General features: G+C 39.5%; 1 protein-coding gene and 1 long non-coding RNA gene across 2 annotated transcripts; both read left to right on the top strand.

The window, feature by feature from the left end:
• The first annotated feature begins 5,248 nt into the window (after positions 1-5,248).
• LOC136714837 (uncharacterized) lies at positions 5,249-17,068 on the top strand. The gene is made up of 4 exons (XR_010805057.1): positions 5,249-5,363; positions 8,009-8,164; positions 14,012-14,160; positions 15,331-17,068. It is a non-coding gene; the product is annotated as an uncharacterized LOC136714837 (long non-coding RNA).
• Positions 17,069-21,831: 4,763 nt separating this feature from the next.
• LOC136715013 (serine/threonine-protein kinase N2-like) lies at positions 21,832-26,234 on the top strand. The gene is made up of 11 exons (XM_066692678.1): positions 21,832-22,056; positions 22,761-22,888; positions 23,220-23,295; positions 23,587-23,678; positions 23,910-24,086; positions 24,520-24,582; positions 24,890-24,966; positions 25,076-25,218; positions 25,413-25,520; positions 25,774-25,854; positions 25,952-26,234. The coding sequence occupies exons 1-11, from the start codon at positions 21,832-21,834 to the stop codon at positions 26,156-26,158; spliced, it is 1,377 nt and encodes a 458-aa protein (XP_066548775.1). The 3' UTR covers positions 26,159-26,234.

The raw sequence follows: 26,234 nt of genomic DNA, 5'->3' as shown, positions 1-26,234 counted from the left end.
TCCTTTGAAATACTGCTTGTAAATGTATAAAAGGCTGTGTGAAACTTTCAATAAACGAAGATAAACAAACAGACTTCAGTGTCTGTGAAGTTTTCCTTCCCGAGCGCTCGTCTCCTGCAGAAAGGTCTCATCCGTTACTGGAAGCATTCACTGGTGTGCCTGATACACTGTACCTTAACAATAGCAATCATGAGTTTAAAACAATGAATGGTTATTTTAAATTATATATATATATATAAAGTGAGGGAGAAAAGTATTTGAGCCCCTGCTGATTTTGTATGTTTGCCCACTGACAAAGAAATGATCAGTCTATAATTTTAATGGTAGGTGTATTTTAACAGTGAGAGACAGAATAACAACAAAAAAATCCACAAAAACGCATTTCAAAAAAGTTATAAATTGATTTGTATGTTAATGAGGGAAATAAGTATTTGATCCCCTATCAATCAGCAAGATTTCTGTCTCCCAGATGTCTTTTATACAGGTAACGAGCTGAGATTAGGAGCACTCCCTTTAAGAGAGTGCTCCTAATCTCAGCTCGTTACCTGTATAAAAGACACCTGTCCACAGAAGCAATCAATCAATCAGATTCCAAACTCTCCCCCATGGCCAAGAACAAAGAGCTGTCCAAGGATGTCAGGGACAAGATTGTAGACCTACACAAGGCTGGAATGGGCTACAAGACCATCGCCAAGCAGCTTGGTGAGAAGGTGACAACAGTTGGTGCGATTATTCGCAAATGGAAGAAACACAAAATAACTGTCAGTCTCCCTCGGTCTGGGGCTCCATGCAAGATCTCACCTCGTGGAGTTTCAATGATCATGAGAATGGTGAGGAATCAGCCCAGAACTACACGGGAGGATCTTGTTAATGATCTCAAGGCAGCTGGGACCATAGTCACCAAGAAAACAATTGGTAACACACTACACCGTGAAGGACTGAAATCCTACAGCGCCCGCAAGGTCCCCCCGCTCAAGAAAGCACATGTACAGGCCCGTCTGAAGTTTGCCAATGAACATCTGAATGATTCAGAGGAGAACTGGGTGAAAGTGTTGTGGTCAGATGAGACCAAAAACGAGCTCTTTGGCATCAACTCAACTCACCGTGTTTGGAGGAGGAGGAATGACCCCAAGAACACCATCCCCACCATCAAACATGGAGGTGGAAACATTATGCTTTGGGGGTGTTTTTCTGCTAAGGGGACAGGACAACTGCACCGTATCAAAGGGACGATGGACGGGCCATGTACCGTCAAATCTTGGATGAGACATTCATTTTTGCAACTGACTATTCTCCCCCCTCTCTCTTCTGCAGGGGGCAGCGGCTTCTGGGTTCTGGTGTCAAGGACTATAAATCTGTTGCCGTGCTGGGGAATGGCACTTTTGGGAAGGTAAATCCCAGTAATCAGAGTCATCATGGATATAATGTGGGGCAGAACCAACGATCAGTAATTTAATAGGAAATGTGGAGAATAGATATTTGCATGACACTAGATTCCTAAGAAATCTGTGTGGACAATTTTGAAATTATTTGCACTTTTTAACCTTTAACACAAGCATTGCGTGTGACTTATTAAAGTGCAGCATTAGGAAGGATGTGTTACTAAATGCTTGTGTTGTGAATGTAGATGCTAAGGTTGAGAGTGGAGTTTGACCATCTTGATTCTGTGTTGCTCTAATAGGTGCTGCTGGCTGAGGACAAAGACAGATCCGAAAATGTGGCCAACAAGGCGCTGAAAAAAGGAGATATCGTAATCCTTGGTGATGTAGAGAGATTTGTAAGCAGAGCAAAGATGGATAAATCTAGTCATGTGTTTTTATGGAATACACCAATGCACTGCATTAGCAAGGTCTTCTTTGACTTTTTTACTTTCTTACTCTGCAGTAAAGTCGGCACTTTGTTGCAGCTGCAGAATTATTGACCAGTGCTGTTTCTAAATGTATATTCACACGCTGTCTGTCTTTTGTCTCGCCTCAGCGTCATGTATGAAAAGAGGATTGCCAATTAATTCCTACAAGTGCCTCGAAAAATACAAGGTAATGCAGTATTAAAGTGAGAGCAGAGGGCCACTGTAATCCTCTCGTGGATCCATTACGGTTAAAACCATTTCATTGAATGTCACCAAAGCAAAGTTAAATCTATACCACCAAGGGCCAGTTAGGATTCATAAGCCTTGATGACTTAATTAGACTATTTGAAATCCGATCTTATAGTTCCAAAAATAGATCTCTCCTGCATACAGAACCGGAAGCACATGCCTTTATTGCCAGGTTACGATGGCAACCCCTTCAGGACATTTTGTTAACCAGGTTAGGTTCTCGGTAGGATTCCGGTTATTGCAGCGATGAATAAGACATGTCTAAGGTGTGAATTTACCATTTTGTTGCGCAGTATACAATATTTGTGTCTGTATGGTTTTTGCATTCCTGGGCTCAGAATGTGAATATTCAAAGGTCTGGTCTGGAGTATCCCTTTAATGTGCTCTCATCCCTCTCTCCTTGTGCCCGTAGCCTCCTTTCCGCGGTGACGATGGAGAGCAGTTGTTTCGCAATATTGTTGAGGCTGAAGTGCGATATCCTTGGTTCGTCTCTTCAAAGGCCGCCTCCATAATGAAAGAGGTCTGTATGCCAGGGTTGTTCTTTAAGTTCTTGCCTCCAGTTTGTCTCTCTGTATCTTAAATGTTAATGTCAATGTTATGGAATTGGAGCAATACCCAGTGACTGTGTAGCAGTGGAGTGAGGTTCCAAACCACAACGCAAACTCACTCAACTTTACTTCCAACTACGGGAACTTATTTTTAACATCGTTTCAACTTGAAGTACATTAATGGAAAATAACGTTCTCTCTCCTTCTTGTTCTGGATCATGTGCAGCTTCTGAATAAAACTCCAGCCGAGCGCCTTGGGTCAGGTGAAGGGGATGCTGCAGAAGTGAAGAAGCATCCCTACTTCTCGGTAAGTTGGGGCACAACATCCGTTTACATGAAGGTGGCACCACCTTATCATGACCGTCCTTTCATTCTTCTGTCTTGTTTCAGAGAGTGGATTGGAATGGGCTGCTGGAAAGGAAGGTGAAGCCTCCTTTCATCCCTACCATCAGAGGGCACAAGGATGTCAGGAATTTCAGCAGCGCATACGTGTCAGAAAATATACCAGTCCTGACTCACCGAGGAGGAGGAGGAGAACTTCTGTTAACCTTCAGACACTCGTAAAAACAGAAAACAGACACACACCTGGATTAGTGAGGTGCAGGCCAGCGAGACACACGTAGGGAAGAAAAAACCAGCAACACACTCAGTAGCTCCGATTTAGAATCATTTAATAAACCAACGATCGTCAGGGTTTTGAGGAAATGCAGAGAAAAACTAGTAACAGGAAATTAGATACTATGTGAGCAGTAAACATCTTTAGGAGGAACTAATTACATCACAAGACATTTGACATGCATTTACTTTTCATAATCAAATCATCATTTACATTATGAATAAACAATCATAACAGCAAGAACAAGACATTACTATAATGGTGCAGTCAATACAAGAGATGGATTGATTTCTGGCTCTACACATGTATAAAAGAAAAAATAAGTTATTAACACAAAACAAGAATAGTTGATTTCTTCTGAGAAAATGCAGGTTATTATGCATTTCATTTGCTGCAGTTCAACTAGAAATTAGTGCCAATAATTGTAACCATCGATCAAAAACCCTCCTAGGAGTGAGAAGCAGGGACTGTGTGGCAGTCTGCAGTCGACACAATATTTGTATTCCTTGAACCGCACACCTGCTTCTCTGTGCTGGATCCTACCAGCTGATTGTATTGTCCTGTGATTCAGGACAAGACTTTAATAGGAGGCTCACAGAACAGGTTCTCTCTCGACTCTACCAGGTGCTCCCTGCGTGTCGTCTTGAGTTCGTTTTCTCTCCTCCTTGTCCCTCATCCCTCCCATTGATTGAAAACTGACTTTGCAGCATTAGCTGTTAATGTACAGTTCACCACCTAGTTGCAACCAGTCACTCTGGGTGAAAGTGTCTGCTGTGTGGTTTCTTATAAGCATTTTGGTTTCAGGGTTGGAAAATCTCGGTTTCCTTTAGTTTCTAAAAACAAAATAGTGTGACAGTGGTCTGAGAGGAACTCCAATCCTCACTCACTAAGAGATCTCTTATGATTTGTGAGTCGAGGCCATCGTGTCTCTGGTATAGTGTGTAGTGTGGAGTGCCCAGTATTTTTGGGGCATATGCTAGTCATATTAACTATAACGTATGTTTTAAGTCTTAAATATTCTGAAATGTTGTGAAATGATGTCCATCTACACTGTAAAAAAATTAAAATAAAACTCTAAAAATATGTAATTAACTATATTGTTCCAATGTTAATATATATACGCATTTTAACATATGGTTAAAATCCACTGAATAACCTGGACATTTACTATTAAAAAACAAAATGTATGTAGTTTTACAAATATTATCCATAATTGTTTTTAATGTACAGAACCATTTTGTAGAACTGCCATTCCCCTGAATTGAATTGAAACCTTTAAAAATGTAATCTGACTGCAAAAATACTGTTCTGTTGTAAAGTTATGGTAACAACTTAAACATTTTTTTTTTTTAATTGTATTTTACCTTTGCTTTACGGTAAAGCTATACTTAAACATTACTTTTTATTTTCCTTTGAAGAGTAACTTAACTACTGCCCTTACTATGGAGGGTAACCCGTGCCAAAATTAAAACAGGATGTAAATACATAAATCACGAAATGAATAAAATAATAAAATACGATATTAAATATATAAATATTCGATTTAATTTTTAACTGCATTTATTTATTCATTTCGTATTTATTGATGTATTTCCTATTACATTTATTTATAGTTTAATGTTGGCACGGATTACCCTCCTTAGCCAACTCTCTTTTGTTAACAATAGGTCCGGAGCATACTTTCAGATGTGATATCCATGCGCTACAAGCGAGATCAATAGTAGATGGTTGCTCTGGTATTCTCACAGCACACACACTATTATATATATAAATATATATATATATATATTACACACACGCGTATGTGTGCCAGCTATTATATAAGCGAACATTTAAAAAAATTGAATTAAGTAGAAAAAGTAGAATTAACAAAGGAACTACTTTGTGCTTCTGACGCACCACACTCTCAAGCTGCCTACGCCGCTGCTGCCACCCGCTCCTGGACGCCATTTTGTGTCGCTGCGCTTAGGGAGCGCGTGTGTGCAGTCACGTGATTCTGATGACGCGCGAAATTCAGAAGGAGGCCGGGAGTGAAAAGCAAAATGGACGAGATGAAGGACAGTCCGTCCTGTACTAGTTTAGACGCTATTGCGAGAGAAAGGTATGAACAGAAAATCACAACAAATGTTGGGCGTGATCCTTAGGTTATGAAGAGGAGCGATTTTCCACTTGAATTGAAAGACTTGCCTGCTATCGAGGCGGTAGATACAAGCGACTGCCCTGTACTCCAGACATCCGTCTACTCAAGGAAACAAACACACGCATGCACACACATGGAGAGATACAACTTGTGCGTTAGTGGTTGGGTCCACGGTACCAAGGGGCTCCACAATGACTGTCGTTTGGTTTTCGCCGGGTGAGTGGCATTGATTTTTCTGTCCTGTGGATGAACCCAGCAAGACATTCAACGCTGCTGCGCCTCTCGGGGTTGGCGACCCGGTTGTTCACTAGCGTTCAGGTTAGACTTCTGCTCCCCAGTAAGTCCGGTCTGGGAACACTGTTCGGGACCCATTTCTGTTCAGTTTCTTTAGCATATATTTGGTTAAGAATGCATGGTTGTTCTTATTATTATCACAGACTAAATAGAAAAAACTCAACCGGTTTTCTTAGTCAGTCACAATGTTGGCTCCGTCCTCAGAACCGGTGTAGTACCGCGGGGCAGCGGATCAAGGGCCAGGCAAAGACGGGCCGTGGCCACAGGCAAGGAATCCAGGGAACACGGCACTAATCAAGGCCCAGTCAGTAAAGCTCAGCAATGTAGTACAAAACTTCACAGTGGCTGGGAGTGAGTGGAGGGTTTATATGTGGAGCTGAGAACCGGGATGGGAGGTGCAGAGGGTGACTGAACAAGTGCAAGGGTTGCAGGAATGATAATTGAATGATTGAAGAGCTGGCAGAAGTGACTGCTAAGGCAGCGTGATGGCGACATCTAGTGGGGAAAGTGGAAGCGCTGGATGGTAGCCGTGACTGATGCTCTGAATGCGGAAGACACTCCAGGTGAAAGCATGTTGGAAAGCCAGTTAGGTGTGTTGCCACAAAATGTGCCAGAATTGTACTTAAAAACCTGTCTGTTTACAACAGACATTGTAATTTGCACTGAAAAATGACAAGTCAGTTTCAGATATTGAGGTTTCTAGGATTGTGAGTTACAAATGGTAACTATACCATGCATGTTAATTTCCTTAGTGGCTTTTATCCATTACCAGCTTTCACAACTTGTGGGTTTCAAGTAATTTCTTTAAAAAACACTCCAGTTTCAGTTTAAGCCCCCCCCCCTGTTAAGAGCCTGGTTAAGTGATTAGCCATTGCTTAAATTGACTAGATTAAGTGATAGTTTCATAATTAGCTGTGAACAATTGACTAAATCTAGGTGTATTCTTTCTTCTATGAAAAGGCATGGAAAATGTCAGGGAAGAAACTCATACATTGCTGAGTTGTATCCAGTCAGTGTTGCCAAACCTGAGAAATTAAGAATTCAATTCAGTAAACACCATTATGACCTTGGGTGTAGATACTGCTGAAGATTTGAAATTCATAGAAGAGGAGGATCTGCTCACGGTTCTTAAACCAGTTCCGGCAAGAAAACTGATATCCAGCTGTACTGTGACATGTCAGTATGTCCCCTTTTGTTTTATGTAATTTGACATTTTTGATTGTTGCATTCTAAGTGGAATTGTATATTTCAGCATTCATCCTACAAATTATTTTACCTGCACTGAAAGGAAAGAATAAGTACAGTATGCTTTTAAGACAACAAATGTGTTATCTGCCCTTGCCTAAACCTTTCCTTGTCTGTTTTGCATTTTGTTTTGTGTAATGTCTAAATTAAGCTACTCATCAGTTAGTTGTCCCTCCCCCCCTGATATCAGTGTTTTCTGTTGTGGTTTATAGCCAACATGATTATTCTTGTTGTAATGTTTTAGTATATAACAATGAATTGTTCAAAGACCAATCTGTAAATGCACTTTAGGTTTATTTAAAAGTTTTGAAGTGACTACATGTATCTCCCTGTGTAAATTGTAGTAATCCTACATACGTACAAACATGTATATTTTGTTTATTAATATTTGGCCTATTTCTTAAATTGTAACGGTGACTCTTTGACTCCCTTGTTCATTCAGCTCCACTGACGAAGAGAGATTTATAAAGCTCCTCTTCTTCAAGCAGTACACCACAGAAGTGCAACTATGAAGGACTGTTACACCTATTATTCCCAGGGAAGGGATTTCTTGTGATGCATGCCAGTTGAAACCCAGTTGAGAGATTGACCCTTTCTATTTGAGATGACAGGCATGCTTATTCATTTCAAGGAACTTATGGGGAAACATTTTGAAGACACTCTGACAGAGACATTGTCATCTAAAGGGAAGAGACTTATTGCCTACATTAGAATAATTGGTAATGGGAAAAATAAAAAGGTAACTGAAGTAAACGCACTACTGGAAAATGCTGAAAAAGCAGTGAAAATCAAGTTCCAGAAGTTCCAGGGACAATATTACTTATCCTTGCATACTTTCACAAAGATGACGGGCTGATGTTTCATGAGGCCAGTGACACTTGTTTAGGAGATGAAATACCTTCACCAAGTCTTCCAGTCTCACCTTGCATAATGTTTTGTGTTGAGTTATTTAACATACTGTATCATCTGAGGTGTCATATACTTATTCTGCTGTTCAAAATGTTCCTTAAGAAATGAACATGACCGTTCATGCAGAATATTAATTATTTTTATTCTTATCATCTCAGGAGTCTCTCTGTTGACAGCGACATGCTTCATGCTAAGCATTGACAGGATTGTTGTGAAGGAAAACAGTTTTCACTGTGATGATGGCATCCTACTACATCAATCTTCAACATCAAGTGCCCTGCAGAACTGGCATCAACGCTGGAATTCATACAGAGGTAACTTTGCAAAACAACTATGAAAGATGTAGTTTGTAATTTGTTGGCATTTTAATCAGGGGTGTAGGTTTGAATTCAAATGTGAGGGGGACAAATATTTTTCTGCAGGTAATACCTTTAGGTCAGGAATTTATTTCTAGATATAAAAGGTAATAGTACTATAGGCCTACATTATTATAACATGTATAAAATAGCCCAAAAGTAAATGTAAGATATCAATATGTTTGTGTATATTTAAAAACCAGGTTCATATGCTACATTCAGTAATTTTGATACATTACTAAATCAAAGTACAATAACTTACTTTTGATGACCTTTATTCAAATACTTTCTTTAAAATAATTATAAAAATGAATATACAACTTTATCAACTTTATCAACTTTTCTTTCCTTCTCTTCATTTTCTTACATCCTAACATTTTTCTTTATTAATTGAAAGCTCCAAACGCCAGTTTTCTTCGTTCATTTGTAGAGACAAACTGCTGGCAAATAGTTTTTCTGTCCAATCCATCCAACTTGTCCTGATGGACATGACAGACTGCTGCATGGTTTAAGTGGCTTTGCTTCACTGTACTTCGGAGCCAGGACTTAAGCCTTCTTAAAGCACTGAAACTCCTCTCTGCTTCAGAGGAAGCAGGGACAACCAAAAGAAGTCTAACAAGTGCTTCTACTGGGCTGAAAAGACCACGGACCTCAGGCAGCTGGTCTCTGAGGATAGTTGCAGCTTCAGTACTTGTGCTATACTGGTGGTGAATTTGTAACATGGACAACTGCACATCAATCAATCTCTTGTTCAGCTCTGGGTACTGGTCCACCACAGTATTAACCTCTCCTGAGAGGAGAATCCTTGCAAGTTTGTCAAGCTCTTATAGGCAGGCCTGATTGAAGCGCTCATTCAGCTGCACATCCACAGTATCAAGCATCTTATAAAACTCAGCCTGGTAGTATTCCTGAGAAGATGTGGGAGAATAAGAAGCAGCATTTCCAGTGAAGTGCTTAGATGGATTCCAGATGTGAGGCATCTGAATTGATTGTAAATTGAACTTTCCAATCATCTCTGTTGCTCTGTCATATATCTGTTTAAATGTATCCTCTGACCTCTTTGCCTGTAATGTGTTCTTCACACACTCAACTGCAGCACGCATTCCAGCCACTGCAGCTGTTCTCTTCTGTAAGCTGCTATTCAGGCACTCCAACTCCTCTGTGACCATAGAGGCTAAAAGGAGTCCCAGGACTGTGGTCCCTTTCTCAAAGTTCTCAAGAAGCCCTCTTGCTGTTGCTGTGTCTGAGCCATCAGATGTAGCGATCTGCTCCAAGCTGAACTCTACAGACTAAGGCTTATTACTGAGTGGATTGCTAATTTCCCCAATTGCCTATACAGACTTGTGTATTCACTCTGGGCAATACATGTCAGAGGTGATGATGTGCAGGCAGCCTGTGTGACAAGATTTATACAGTGAAGGCCACAATGGACATGCAGAGCAAGTGGCTGCTTTTCTCTTAGTATGGTTGGTGTTCCATCATATGTTTGTCCACGCAGACTTGAGATGGGCAAGTTAAGGTGCAGCAGGACATCCATAGCAACTTTTGCCAGGTTGTCTCCAGATATAATCCAACAAATGCTTTATGGGGGATCAGGTCATGATCCACACAACGGACACAGAATAACTCCTGTTGAGTTCCATCTGTTATAATCGAGTATTGCTACAGTGGTAGATTGAGGACTGTACTGGCAATATCTTTGACAATGCAGTTGGCCAATAAACACAGGATTTCATTCTGAACTTTTGTGCTTGAATAATCATGGCACTGTGTTGTCAACCATGTAGCAAGAACTGGGTCATCCTCAGATCTCATTTTCAGTGTTTGGTATAGATTTCCATCCTTGTCCTCATGGCCCCTGAGAGCTAAACTCTGTCTAATTAAAAGTTGCACAGTACCCACTATTTTTGAGAGGCATGATCTTGCTCTCTCTTGCTGGAGAGCTCTAACTGTGGACAGTTGGGTATCAACTGGACTTGTTTGATGACTGTGTATTCATGGCAACCTTGTGTGACTGGTGCTTGAATGTAAAGCAAATGTTTCTATTGCTCTTTTCCAGTTTCTGAATCAAGAGTTTACAAATGCAGCATCAGAGTTTTTTGCAAGTGGTGATTTCTGGCTTTTGAAAGCTTTTGTGGAATAGAAGCATAACACTCCATTCACACTAGGACTGTAGTGGAGCCACTGGAATTCTTTGAACCACCTCTCTTGAAAACAAAGAAGCAATCCCCGGTGATCATCCATGGCGAGGAGGTGGACATTGTAGACCAGTACAAATATCTTGGCACCATCTTCAATAGTACTCCGCTACCAGAAAAACTCCGCTACTGGAGAAAACACCATCAGCACCCCCCCTCCGCTCTCACAGGAGAAAACACATCGGCATCCCCCCCACACACACCCCGGAAATATTCTGCCTAGGGCCCCTACAGACTCTAGAATCTCTCTGTCCATGCTTCCCAATTCTAAATATTTAAAAGTATGAATAAATGTGTTTTAAACATTTCCTTGCGCTGTGTATTTGTATGAAATAATATGACCAGAATAAGTAATAATGCCCACTTATTAACGTAACAATTAATATAATAACTGCATGCAGCACCCGCTCCTACCCCACTGAGGTTGAAGACATTTTGGTGTAACTATAATGAAACGAAAGAAAAGCCTGTTGTTGTGGTGGAAAATGAACCAGTATCGACTACCTGTCCTTGCAAGATTGGCTGAAGTGCGTCTTTCTGTACCACCCTACAAAGTGAATGTATTTTCAGTGTTGATGGCGTCTATGGCAGAGTTGACTTGTGTGTTTTAACCACTAACTTGCTCACAAATCAGCTCTAGTACAGTTTTTGCAGTGGTCTAGTGTTTTTTGCAGGAAAGTGCCAGAAAGGCTGGTTTACACGCGTGAGAATAACACTTAAAACACTTCCATCCCGGAATCCATGGCTGTCATGTGACAACGTGTTCAAATTAAACCAGTAGATGTGCCTTGCAGCTTTAAAACTTTGTATTAGTGTTTTAATGGTAGGATTACAACACGATGTAAAGTATCTTAACGGTACACAGCAGACCCACAGGATAGAAAACAATGATCATAGAAAAAAAAAAAGCTTTGCCATTATTAACATAAAATACAACATTGCTAACAATGAAATGTCCATCAGCATCTTACTTTACCTTGAAATCTTACACTTTTATAATGCGGTCATTTAAGGATATATAAGATTAATACTGTTTATATTTGGAATGGGCATGGTTTGTAATTTTTCCTAATTTTTACATCAGTTACTCGAGTGTTTGGGTGTGATCCTTCCTTCTGCTGGTTTTTGTTCCAAACGAGGTCTTAATTACTTAATTGAATGGTATATTGCTTTTTTAGGTCAATTAAGGATTCAATTAAGCAATTAAAACCTCGGTTGGAACAAAAACCAGTAGGGCAGGGGGTACTCCAGGACCGGTTTGAAAACCACTGGACTACAGTGACCTCATTCATGAAGACAGCTTAATTTTGTTTGTGGATTTGTATAAAGCCTTTGTCACAGAAGCATGAGTTTGTTTAAAACACTGCAAGTTTTGGGGTTTTAAGTATTTAGGAGGCTTTTGATAGTATCAAAATAGATTTCTTCTGTATGTGGATTATTGTTAAATGTTAAAGAATTTGAATGATTTGCCTTAGAAGATTGTGAGTTAAGCAACATCTGTGACTGAAGAGCCAGTATGCTTTATATAAACTGTATAATGTTTTATATGAATAATAGTATGCAGACTGAGCAAATTTCAATAAGGTACATTTGTTATAATTTCCTGTCAATGATATAATGATCACATAGTGGAGAGAGAGTCCACAGCTGTTTGTTAAAAGTCTGTTAATTGGTTCCCCAGATTGGCAGGAAGTGTTTTAGTTAATGATTGGTTGACAGTTGCTAATGATGACCGTGGGATCGGACCTCTCCCAGTACATCAAGGGAAGCCATCTGGTTTCTGCATCCCTCAACTTCCACCAGGAAGACAACCTCTTTGCAAAGGTCCACGACCTGACCTTGGGGCAACGCTTCTTGGAAGCATGTGACTGACCCTGCCCACAGAACCATGCGTCATGCATTGTATAAAAGGCTGTTAAATTGTGTTGTTCAGAGAGACTCTGCTGAGGTGGAGAGCTTCCAGGCCGGGCATGTTAAATAAATACTGTATCCTCTGTGCTTCAAGACATAAATTCTTTACTGGGCTTTTCAGTGACATTCCTATTAAAAGGTGATTACACATTTTAATTCCAAGATATGTTAAGATCTGGAAGAAAGAAGTAGTCTGAACTTCATGCCCATTATAGAAAAAAATAATAATTGTAATTCTTGGTTTGTGATATATATAGCATGAGGGGGGTTCCTGTCATGTCTACATTTCACCACCAGAGGTCTTAGTTTTCCCCAGTGTTATGTCTCCCCTGTCTCTTTCATTCCTCTTCACCTCATTATTGAATTATTGCCCCTTGTTCCCCAATCCATTAGCACACCTGTTCCTCATTTCCTTGCTTCACCTGCTTCCTGTATATATACCCCTTTGTTCTCTGTGAAGTCTTGCCTTCTCTAGGAGTTTGCTTTTCTGAATGTTTAGTTCTGTAGAGCGCTCTGTGTTTTGATCATCGCTCTTTGGATTACCTAGTTAGTGTTGTTTGTCTGATCCCATGACCTACACTGTACTGTTCACCGGCCCTTGACCTCCTGCTAGCCTGATCTGCCTTGTCGCTGCGCACCTGGGTTCACTAACCCATCACGAACAAGGGATTTATCTGTATCAGACCGTGTTCTATTATGGAAGAATGAAGGAATATCTAGATCAGTTATGTATTCACTAGATTTATCTTTCGGAAGGTTGGTGATATTGAATTCTTATGTAATTTTGATGTGAATAAAATCCCTGTTAAACTTGCTACTGTTCATAAACGGGTACAATTGACTTGGAAATGAATATATAAACATAATTATTAAATTAAAATATAATTATTTAATTACTCAGAATTCTTCAATGCATTTAAAAATCCAGTTAATTTGCAATAGTTTTTGTTGCAATTCCCAGAGGGACTTTATTACTGTTAAGATTATATAAGGAGGTTTGCCAGCTAGAGACTGTTGTTCAGACATCATCCTTATTGCTGGAGGACGTGGATATTTTAAATAGGAAATGTGACATTAAACAAACTAGGAAATGATGTATTTCTATTCCCCCTGCAACATTTTACTGGAATGCAATTTTTAAAAATATAAACTGATTTAGTTTTTTTAAGATTTCTGTTAGGTATCATCTCGCCAATGAAGTTAAAGAAGTTTCTTCCAAAACAATTCATAGGATTTATCCTGTTATAAGATGTTTTAGCAAAATTTCAAGTAGAAATGGTTGAAAAGACCTGAAGTGGCCCACAATGCTGTTACCGGTGTTTGTGGACGGACAGGATAGAGGGGTGTGCTGTAAATGTTGGGCTCAGGTCAAACAATATAATGGCAAATGTAATTAATTAACTCAGTCTCTTCCAATCAAGACTATTCCTAGAATGGATGCTCTAACTATAGTATGAGTATTTCTTTCTTTTACATGTCCTGGACCCACAACAAGGGAGCAGGAACAGACTACTCTTGCTTATTATGCGATCAATGGGTACAAGCCATTTCTGGACGCCTTTTGTCTGATTTGTATGTGTTGTCTGTTGTCTGTCCTAGGAACTGTCCTATATTAGAGATTACACAATCAACACTAAATATGCATAATGTTTCTTTGTAACTTCTGTTTTGAATGTTTATTGTTTTTGCGTATCAGATTCTGTGCAATGGTTGCAATCACGATTGTCAAACCTGAACTGATACCATCGAGTGCAGCCCATGCAGACTGTCAGGAGCCACAAGCAAGACGTGTGTACGGACGGGGATATGCAGAACGGATAGCATGACCTTCAGCTTCGGGACTCTGTGAGTTAGCAAAGGCAACAAGCAGCACAATAGTGGCAATTTAAACATACTGACAAAACAAGCAGGTCAGCCAATAATGGGGAGCAAGCATGTAAGAATGCCTATGAGGATTTAAAAACTTGCAACTAACAGAGATCCTTAAAAGCTTTTTAAAATAGGTGAATTTTAAGACATTTCTGGAAGCTTCAGCTGCGAGGCATGTCTACAGAAAGCTCTGTCACCTGACATGTTTTGAGGTTACAACGGGGCTGCTGAAGAAATCATTTAGAAATATGTAAAAAATTAAATAATAAAGATTTCACTCAGACTACCCTCACCATAAAGACACAAATGCAGAGAGCATGTTTCAGTGTGTTTATTTGAAGTTGCAAATCTTTGTAAGTAATGTAAGTCTCCTTTTTGTTGTTTATCTGTGCTTACCCATTTCCTAGGAGAATTCTAGCTACATCAGTAGGCACCATTCATCCCCAGCTCCTCCGCGATAGCTTGTTATATATTGTCTGTCTATATTTATTTGGTTTGTTGTACAGTTATTTGCGGTTAGACACGCAGATAAGCTTTTCCACCAATCCAGGTCTTCCTCTCGTGTTTCATTGGTCATGTCACTTTTAGTGCACGTAAAATATAAGAAAGTTTACAAATGAGAGGAGGCCATTCAACCCATCTAATCAATCAATCGATAGAATCAAACTAATTTCACCGTCGTATGACAATCATGGACTGACTGTGCAAGGTGGAATAGGGAATATGCACACGCTCTTTTCAGCCTGCCAGACAGCCCCCAGGGTAAATAAGTGCCACACTCCCTCAGGGAAGGAGATGGGCTCCCCACTGCAGTCTCACACCCCAGCAGTAGAGATCAGAGGACAGCACTCACAGCCAGGCTGCTCCCGATGTCAGAGCATAAGTTTGAGGCACTTTTGCTTTTTTGCAGTCAATGGCAGGGCTGTGGTCAGAGATAATGACCTGCAGGAAGAGCACTGATCTGAAAAATGAAATTGGTGTGAAGGACAGAACTTAAGAACAAACCCCCCATTTGTGTCTGATCTTTTTCAAATGAAACAAATCAGTGGCTGATGGAAGACCAGTGGGGTCAATGTGTTTGACTCCTCACGGGCTGTGTTTAATAACTGTGGCCCCTGTGTCTCCCCATCTGTGTCTCTCCTGCAGCAGCGGAGCTGCACTTGTCTCCTCAGAGGCCTCCCCCCACCGGGCTCTGGACCTCCTCCTTCAGAGCTCCGTCCAGGACTGCCTGCACCGTTATTTCAAGGTCAGTCTCAGGGATGGCTGCTGCTGCTGGAGGAGGCTGTATTTTTAAGATTTTTTTCATGATAAAAATTTCTCACCTCAGCAGTGCGGAGTGTGTTGTGTAGATGAGTGGAAAAAATGAATTAATGAAACTCTGAGGCTCTGACACACCAAAATGTGAATAAAGCTCAAGGGGGTGTGGACTGTCTACAGGCCCTGAATGTATTCACTAGAAAGGCTTTTTCCAATGTTAAAATAGATTTTGCATTTATTTTTGAAGATCTGTCTCTTGCAGCTTTCAACCTGTATTTATCATAAAATGTCCTCTTTTAAATGCCATTCCCTGGAAACCCACAAACCACATGACCTCAGAATTATTCCTAAATCTACATGGCCACAAAGCCTGATATGACAGTCACTCATACAGTCCTTACAAACTGCTTACTGGACATTAAGACATGGATGCAACACAACTCTTATCTTTTTCTAGACTTGTAGCACCCTGGGTGTGAGAAGAGCACATTATCAATAAAATGCATTAAAATATCCACCGACAATTAGTGATGTGACACTCGAAGCAGGCTTCACGAAGCAGTATCGACACTTCTGGTTTAAACAAGCATGTCTCTCTGTACTTCCCAATATAGTCTTTGCCCTCTGTTATATAAACCATCACTTTCCCAGGTGCACAATATCTGTCATAAACAAAATGTAGGCGATACTCTATATCAGCATCACTTGGATCATCACACAACCACATCCCTAAATATATGAACAGGAAATACATGTAACTGTTGACTATATCTAGGCTATATGAAATGTAGACTATGCTTATAGTTAATTGCATTTATTTGGCGTGGCTACTTAACATACGACATTAATCAGGTAAATGTGACTGCCTACTCTAAATTCATCATCTAGTCTTGAGTCTTTATATTGATCACAGAGAAACTATTACATAATGTTACTTATACCTTGCTGACAAAGCAGGTTTAATGACCGAATATTTGTGGACATGATGACGATGGGTTCATTTGTATATTGCCTGGCTGATGTCCGAGGACTATTGTCTTTCCAGTCACTCGATACAGTCGCAATACCATGTATTGAGCAGCTGATGTCACTATGGAGAGCATGTGTCCAGTGCTTCGAAGCAGTGCACGCATGGTAACGCTTTATTTGAACACCCCTCTATGTAGCCTACATAAAGGCTACATAACACAGCCATAATACATTCATAACCAGCCATAACCATTTTCCAACTGACATAACAGGCACATAAGTATTCACAACACTGATTGTAGCATTCCCTATGAAATGTTTGACATAACCATGCATGCCACATGTCATAAAATGATTCGTCCTGATTTTGGGGGTAAAGCGTCATAATGCAGGTATAAATACATACAAGACATAATGTTATAACACTCTGCTATGAAACATGGGACATAACATCTTGCCATAGGACACCAAAGAAAATTGTAGATTTCAATTGAAGAAAATGTATGCACAGCTTGGTACATATTGTTCTCATCATAATTAATATTGTGTTCTGTTCATTGTGGACCTAAATGGATTATTGATGTACATCTGTATCTTATTGTTTGATCATGTCACTGTTTTCTTATTTTAAAATAAATATATACCTTTGTAGCTCAAATGAAGGACCATGTCAATCTTTTACTTGCTGCTCTTTTTTGTGCTGCTTAAATGGAAGTAAGCTACTCATTTCAGTATGTAGATTAAGTATATTCAATAAACCAGGACATTAACATGTATTATAACACTGGTATAAGGTGCTGCAAGAGTTATAACACTCACATTACATTGCTATGAAGGATTTTGTGCAATTCAAATAAAGTGACATAAATATTATAGGTCGTATCACTTTCATAAACCCTTCTTCCTGTGTTATTTGCTTGAATACAGAGTAATAACACACTCAACACAAATGACAGTAAACAGCTTTATTACAAAATAAAAAGGCTAGTTTGCCATAGGGAAATGTACAGCTTGGCCTTTTCTGTCAATGTAAAAAATACAACCAAAAATATGCATATATAGATTTACATGTTGCTGTATTTCTTAGATACATTCAGTTTTGTGTGTAGGTGTGTCCTCATATTTAAAACAAACAAACAGAAAAGATTCTGTAGGTCAGAGTCACTGCACTTTTAATCAAACCTCACAAATGTTTGATCAATGTTTTTCTTTTCTTCTTTTAAAGTAAGATAAGTTAAACACTCAGAATTTGAACCTTTTCACATCATGGAAAAGTCTGCCTAGAACACCATTTGATGTCTTCTGCCTAACCAATGACTCCACTCAATTATTTTTAAATGTCGTCGAGGTTCTTTGTGAGGTTCCCTCGATGGCGCCATACCTCCAACTTAAAGGTTTGTGTATACATATATATATACACAGTGAGGGGAAAAAAGTATTTGATCCCCTGCTGATTTTGTACGTTTGCCCACTGACAAAGAAATGATCAGTCTATAATTTTAATGGTAGTTGTATTTTAACAGTGAGAGACAGAATAACAACAAAAAAATCCAGAAAAATGCATTTCAAAAAAGTTATAAATGGATTTGCATGTTAATGAGGGAAATTCGCAAGGCATTATAAGTCTCTCACTGTTAAAATACACCTACCATTAAAATTATAGACATTTACTCATATATATATATATATATATATATATATATATATATGGGTCAGTGATGAATAAGGATTTTAAAATGGTAAAAAAAAAAAAACAGTTTAAAATACAAATTAAAGCTCTTCATTATAATGTTATGCATATATTTCAAAGGTTTATTTCTGAAAATAATGTATACTTTTGTATTATAAATCATTATTTCTAGTATCAAAAATGTCATACCGGATAACATAGATAGATTTGCAAATTATTTGACTTTAGTTTTTTGTCAGCATAGAGTGAGTTATGAGTATTCATATGTATCTCAACAAACATATTCAGCCCAGAAAAAAACAAAAAACACAATTAATCTCACAAATGTGGGCTTTTCTATTGACAGCGGCACATTTTGTGAAGTTAGTCACTCAAAACATAACGCTGAATAGTGGAAAATGCTGGGAAATGTTTAAAAATGCTTTCTAGTAAAAAGTATATCATTATTGTTACTGACTTCTGTATTTTTACAAGAATATTCAGTGTTGTCCTACCTGACTGATATTGTTACTCAGAATGACATACTGTGAGATTTCATACGGGATGATATCTCAAGATAGTCTCAGCAACAAAGATGTAGTTAAAAAATAATTCTATATTTAACTGAGAGTGAGAGTTACTAAATGTATAATTTATTTAAATTAACAGCAAATAATCAGAGGTGAGCAATACATTTCCACTCAAGGCATATTTGATAAAGCCATAGCAGTAAAACATAAGATTTCAAAACATTAACTTAATAATTTTCAGCACATTAAGTATTTTTAGGTTATACAACAAACATGTAAACATTTGTGATGTAAAAACAAATTGGGACAACAATGTTCTAAGTCATTAATGACATGAAGTCAATTCAGTAATATTTCAACAGATTAAAAAGTATATTGAACATTTTGATATCATACCATATTAAATATATAGGAATTATGCTATTTTTGATCTTGGATTTTTATATTCTCTTAAAACTTGCAAATGACTTCATGACATAAACATAAATTAAAACAAAACAATAATGACCATGTTGCCATCTTGTTTCTTATTTAAGGACATCCACACAAAATATGTACATTAAAACTACAGAAATAATGTTATAAATATTTCATTGTGTTATTTAAACAACATGACAATGTAAATGTGATGCCTACATGCTTAATAATACTCCTAAAAACAATACAAGTATAAGTAAGTCACTCCAGATAATGAGTGATATTGTTAGATAACAGAAAGTGATCATTTCCTGCTATGACAAAATACAAGTTTTAACTTATGAATCAGGCAATTACTTGACAATTTATATAAATGTATTACTATGACCTACAACTATTCAATGCCATCTTTCACAAATAAATATACATATCAAAAAACTATATTATAAATGATTTTTAAGTGTTGCCCTGTATGACACAGAATTTTGTACCCTAGTGCACCAGTGATCGAAAAGGTCAAATTATCAACATTTTAGGAGAGACTTACTAAACTTTCTGCACAGCCTGGGGGTCCTTCATCATCTTCTAAATGATAATGTCCATCACATGGCCAGCAAAATGCAATGATGTAAAAATGCTCCTGAGTGTCTGTTGTCCGGAATGACAAATCCCAATATGGGGACAAAAGTATCTTTCATGTAAAAATTAAATGAAATTAAGAGTCTTTGCAATATTTTTATACAACAATGCAAACACTCACACAATTATGTCCAACTGTTAGATCTAAGGTTTTATAGTTTTCTTAATTCGTTTTTGTAATTTGTAATTGTAGTTTTTGAATTTTCATTTTAGGTGTGGACAGTATGACATTTTGGATGATCCTAACATTTTAAATACTCGTGAAAAATACTCCAATCAGTGAATAAAGATAGGAGTGTTGAGACATATTATTTAATAACAAATAAATACATCTAATATTTGTAATATGCTTGGGACTCCAGAATGCATGTGTCACGTCATTGACCCATATATTGCTGTATGTTTGTATTGCTGTACATTGTGTCCATTGCCACATAAACAATGCATTGATGAAGTATAATGTTGATGGCTGGGTTTAAAGCGTATTTCCACAGTCGTGTTGAGGTGCTTTGTGTGTATTTAGCGACAGTTCACAGTATATGGACTCTTACACTGCTAACACAATCACCGGTATCTGGTGTCCAATCCAGTGTGTACTTCACCATACACTGAATGTGATTTGTTTGCATCTTTGGAAAGCAAATGATTAATGGATCATAATAACTCAATCAATAAAAGCCTGGTCTATTATCTTTCCAGGCTCTTCTTACCCTGCGTGTGTCCGCGGTGTCTCTTTACTGATGATTATTAATACAAACGCTGGTCTAATTGACGCCGCGGCTCCTCGCAGTTATTTGGATTAAACGCCAGGCGTGTTAATTGACGTTTTACGGCACGGGTAGTCAATTACTTTTTGCCAGGGTGCAAATGTCTTGGTCAAGGTATAGTCAAGGTCCAGACACCAGGGATACACCTCCAACACACACACACACACACATATTTATTACTTTCATTTGACAAAGTGCAAAATAAAACGTTTACATAGATGTGCATATAAGTATTACAGCGCTTTCAGACCACTTGTATTGTTTTAATGTGTTAAAGATTACTGTAGGCAGATAGATCAACTTTCAAGCATTTCGTGTCTTATTACATTCAAGTCTTAACACTTCCCTTGATCACTGTCTGTTCAAAATTAATGCTGCAAAATGAGGATTGAGGAATTCATTTCGAAGTCAATAAACTCGCCTCAAAATCTCCATGCGATCCATGAAATCAGGCGGATTTGGACTCAAACACATCTTTGCTTCACAACCACATACAGCAGCGAAATATCCCATTTGAACCGCCATTATACTGCAGACGAGGCGCGCTTTCTCGTCAACCAGCTGTTTCGGTGCAGCTGTGATTGTATCGGCTGAGGCGCCGTTTTCTATTCGTGCGCCGCTACAAATATGCGACCTCATTGAAAGCAGCCGCTTCCAGCCCTGATGGAGGAGTTTCTGGTGAACAAGCTGTGGCACCGTGAGCCCCCAGCCCCCCTGCCTGCTCGTGTGCGCACTTTTATATTTTGGACGCGAGGTTGAAATATGTCCACAGGTCAGACGATCCGCAGTTTAGCTGTTTAATTATAGAAATCAGGAAAACAAACCCAGTACCTGTGCTTGACGAGTACAAAGTGCCGCTCTTGCCCCAGTCCGGACCGGGAACCTGCGAGCAATCAGCCATGGGACATCCCATAATACTAACGTCCTACTGGCTAATAACCAGGAAGGGCTGCTACTGGGTTCCACACAATAACAAGCACTGAGTGCAACAAACCTCCATAACAATACATTTCAAATAATAATAATAATAATCATCATCATCATCATAATAATGATCATTTTATATATATATATATATGTATATGCATTTTCTCCATTGCCTGCAATTAATTAACATGAATGACAAATATGCGTACATTAATATTTGTATATAAAGCAGGGTCTGCGCAATCAACCGTAACCATGGAGACGTTAAACAGACATACTTTGCTGGCTTGCACGGCACGCGCGTCATCCCATTGTGACGTCACAGGGACTCCAGAACCTTGAACGGCTCTGCTTGTGCCAAAGCCTTCATTATCGAGAAGAGCTCACAGACAGTGCACATCCCTTGACATTGTGGAAGCCACCTGGCAAGAGTGAATCTCTTGGCCAACAGGTGCAACTGCTTGCAGACAAGATGGGATTGAAGGCGATCTTGAGGAAGTCCTACGTGTATCCTGTGGTGCTGGCACTCATGCTATGGAGGCGCTTCACGTCTCGCCCGGAAAAGCCCGATGCTGGTGGGCAGGTAGAGGAAGGCGCTGGAGAGGGTCTGCCTGAGGCACAGGGCCTCACTGCCGCCTCCAGGCACGACATCTCACCGGCGACCAGCACGACGGCCGTGGAAAGACCGAGTCAGAAGGTAAAGCAAATGAACCAGGTGGAAAAGCAAATTTATAGCAGAAATTCATGTGCCGGCGCCAGAGTTGGGGGAGGCGTCAGTAATAACAATGTAACAACACTGCATTTCTTAATAACAAGTTCATGTAATGCGTTAGAGTTTTAATTTGAGTGATAATATTACAGTTTCTCTAGCAAACGCATGGGTGTTTTGATGCTATATTATATGTTCTCCATGTGAATGATGAGGTGTTTAAATCGGAAGTAGCTGTAAAGCCAACAAGACTCATTTACTCATGTGCGCCATATCAAAATCAGCATGTAATGTAATATATGACTTTTTATCAGTAACGAGCCCTACACAGCGGTGGCTGCGCCGATGGCAGAGGTGCCGGGCCAAGCATGTTTCAAAGCAAATGGATATTCTAACTTACTTTTATGCAGACATTTTACAATCAGGAGTCATTTGCTTTACTGCTGTTTCACTATTCAAAGCCCTACACAGGCTTCTAATTAGTTTCAAGTGTGTTTGAAGTGATTATAGAGATCAGGCAATATAAATGACCCTGTGAATTGACCATTACATTGGCCAATAACTATATATGTATCTATGTATGTATTTTATTTTGAAATAATATTCGTCAGTAATATCCCTAGGGAACAGAACTTTTCTAGGGCCACAGTTTTGTTGTTCCTCCTCTCAACATGAAAGTGCTCAATTTGCAGGATGTAGTGGTGACTGACATCCCGACTGACAGAAGTAGTGATGTGGCAAAACCAGACGCCCACCGTCGAGAGGAGATTGACGTTCCAGAGCCGGGGAGCTTAGCTGTTCCATCATCTACAGATATGAGGTACTTTTTAACATTTTACTCCATTGTGAAACTTCCTAAAATACAAGAATGACAGGATATTATATATTAAATTAAATTAGCACTTCGATCTCTTAAACGTTGCATAAGATAGTGACTGGAGTGCAGTACAACTCATGGATTTGGTAAGAGCTCTTGGAGAATGCAAAATACATTGAAGACGTTCCTGTGATTTTAAAATAAATTCTGAATGTCCATCTATGATAATGCAATATGTCAGGAGTTACGACACAGTAACTCTTTGGATTATTGAATTAAGTGAATTGTCCTTTATTTTTGCAACTGACTATTCTCCCCCCTCTCTCTTCTGCAGGGGGCAGCGGCTTCTGGGTTCTGGTGTCAAGAACTACAAATCTGTTGCCGTGCTGGGGCATGGCACTTTTGGGAAGGTAAATCCCAGTAATCAGAGTTATCATGGTTATAATGTGGGGCAGAACCAACGATCAGTAATTTAATAGGAAATGTGGAGAATAGATATTTGCACGACACTAGATTCCTAAGAAATCTGTGTGGACAATTTTGAAATTATTTGCACTTTTTAACCTTTAACACAAGCATTGCGTGTGACTTATTAAAGTGCAGCATTAGGAAGGATGTGTTACTAAATGCTTGTGTTGTGAATGTAGATCTAGGGGTTGAGAGTGGAGTTTGACCATCTTGATTCTGTGTTGCTCTCATAGGTGCTGCTTGCTGAGGACAAAGATAGATCTGAAATGGTGGCCATTAAGGCACTGAAAAAAGGAGATATTGTAATCCTTGGTAATGTTGAGAGGTAAGGCTTCATTTTGACTCTAGTGAAGCTGCTGGATTTGAAAGCAGACCAATGATGGATAAATCTAGTCAAGTGTTTTTATGGAATACACCAATGCACTGCATTAGCAAGGTCTTATTTGACTTTTTTACTTTCTTACTATGCAGGAAAGTCGGCATTTTGTTGCAGCTGCAGGATTATTCACCAATGCTGTTTATAAATGTATATTCACATGCTTTTGTCTCGCCTCAGCGTCATGTGTGAAAGGAGGATTTTGGAGACCGTCAGCAGTGTCCGGCACCCCTTTTTGGTGAACCTCCTGTCCTGCTTCCAGACGCAAGTTCACATCTGTTTCGTTATGGAGTTTGCGGCAGGGGGAAACCTCTCAACACACATGCAGGCAGCCAGGTTTAAGGAGCCCAGGGCCATGTAAGTGAAACTTTGAGTCGTGTGACGTGTGCAGAATCGTCCATCTCAGTAGATAAGCTCGCTCTGCCCGCAGTAGTGATGTCATGCCTGAGGTGTGTTTCAGGACTGTGTACCTATATGGTCAGACATTATTGCAGGTTATGATTCCTAAACATCAGCACACAACCTCCAAATAACAAAACTAAGTACAACAAAATAATATGATCATTATCACAAAAGGAATGCAGATGCACTTTTAAAAAATGACCAAAATGGCAGTTTGTGGTGTTTGTATTTTGTGTTTAAATCGGATAACATGGATTGCTGGAGTTCCTGCATTGACAGGAAATTGGCTGGTTTGGCTCATTGACATTTGAGTGCAATCCGAGCTTAAGAACCAAAGAGGAAAACTATTTTAACTCCTTTCTTTGTTGTTGATCTTTTTCTTGAACAGATTTTATGCGGCTTGCGTGGTGCTGGGCTTGGAATTCCTGCACGAGCGCAGAATAGTGTACAGGTAAGTTATCACACATCAGCAATTTCTAGAAGCAAAAAATCTACAGTCTCACTGAGATCAAGGCTAAACTATTCACACATTTAATGTAATTTCTATTATAATGATTGTGTACATGATTTATTGTGATGCTCACAAATCCTCATAATAGACGTCATGTCCTAAAATCAGTGTACACATGTACCTGAATACAAAAAGTTTGAGAAATGTATGTGTCCTTTAATGGTTGACAGTGAAATAGTTCTTGTGTTTCTGGCAAGTTCTCTCTATATTCGGCAGTCCAAGTGATTATACTGTGTTTTTATTTCAGGGATTTGAAGCCAGATAACTTGGTGCTGGACTCAGAGGGCTTTCTGAAAATTGCAGACTTTGGGCTCTGCAAGGAAGGTACAAAAAAAAATGTGTATTTGTTTCCTAGTTTAGCAGTTTATGTATAATTTACATTGGTACTACAATGTGTTTTTTTTCCCTGACTCCTCTTCATTATTCTTGCTAGGCATCGGTTTCGGAGATCACACCAGTTCACCTTGCGGCACTCCCTCGTATTTCGCTCCAGAAGTCCTGACCCAAGCATCTTACACCCGGGCAGTGGACTGGTGGGGCCTGGGTGTGCTCATCTTTCATATGCTGGTTGGCAGGGTGGGTATTCTTAACAGTTATTGCAGCGATGAATAAGACATGTCTAAGGTGTGAATTTACCATTTTGTTGCGCAGTATACAATATTTGTGTCTGTGTGGTTTTTGCATCCCTGGGCTCAGAATGTGAATATTCAAAGGTCTGGTCTGGAGTATCCCTTTAATGTGCTCTCATCCCTCTCTCCTTGTGCCCGTAGCCTCCTTTCCGCGGTGACGATGGAGAGCAGTTGTTTCGGAATATTGTTGAGGCTGAAGTGCGATATCCTTGGTTCGTCTCTTCAAAGGCCGCCTCCATAATGAAAGAGGTCTGTATGCCAGGGTTGTTCTTTAAGTTCTTGCCTCCAGTTTGTCTCTCTGTATCCTAAATGTTAATGTCAATGTTATGGAATTGGAGCAATACCCAGTGACTGTGTAGCAGTGGAGTGAGGTTCCAAACCACAACGCAAACTCACTCACTGTACTTCCAACTATGGGAACTTATTTTTAACATCATGTTTCAACTTGAAGTACATTAATGGAAAATAACGTGGTCTCCTTCTTGTTTTGAATCCTCTGCAGCTTCTGCATAAAACTCCAGTCGAGCGCCTTGGGTCAGGTGAAGGGGATGCTGCAGAGGTGAAGAAGCATCCCTACTTCTCGGTACGTTGGCGCACCCATCCGTTTTATAACCACTCTTTCACATGAAGGTGGCACCACCTTATCATGACCGTCCTTTCATTCTTCTGTCTCGTTTCAGAGAGTGGATTGGAATGGGCTGCTGGAAAGGAAGGTGAAGCCTCCTTTCATCCCTACCATCAGAGGGCACAAGGATGTCAGGAATTTCAGCAGCGCATACGTGTCAGAAAATATACCAGTCCTGACTCCACCTCAGCAGCCCATCATACTCACCGAGGAGGAGGAGGAGAACTTCTGTGACTTTGGATACACAGCAACATGGTGTTAGCCTTCATGTAGCTGATGCGGGTCAGAGCTCCACGCCCTGGGATTCGAGCCACACACCACCGGCGCTCCTCCGAGCG

This window comes from Amia ocellicauda, chromosome 19, assembly GCF_036373705.1.
Source record: "Amia ocellicauda isolate fAmiCal2 chromosome 19, fAmiCal2.hap1, whole genome shotgun sequence".
Lineage (NCBI taxonomy): Eukaryota > Metazoa > Chordata > Actinopteri > Amiiformes > Amiidae > Amia > Amia ocellicauda.
This window is presented reverse-complemented; position numbering and strand designations above follow the sequence as displayed.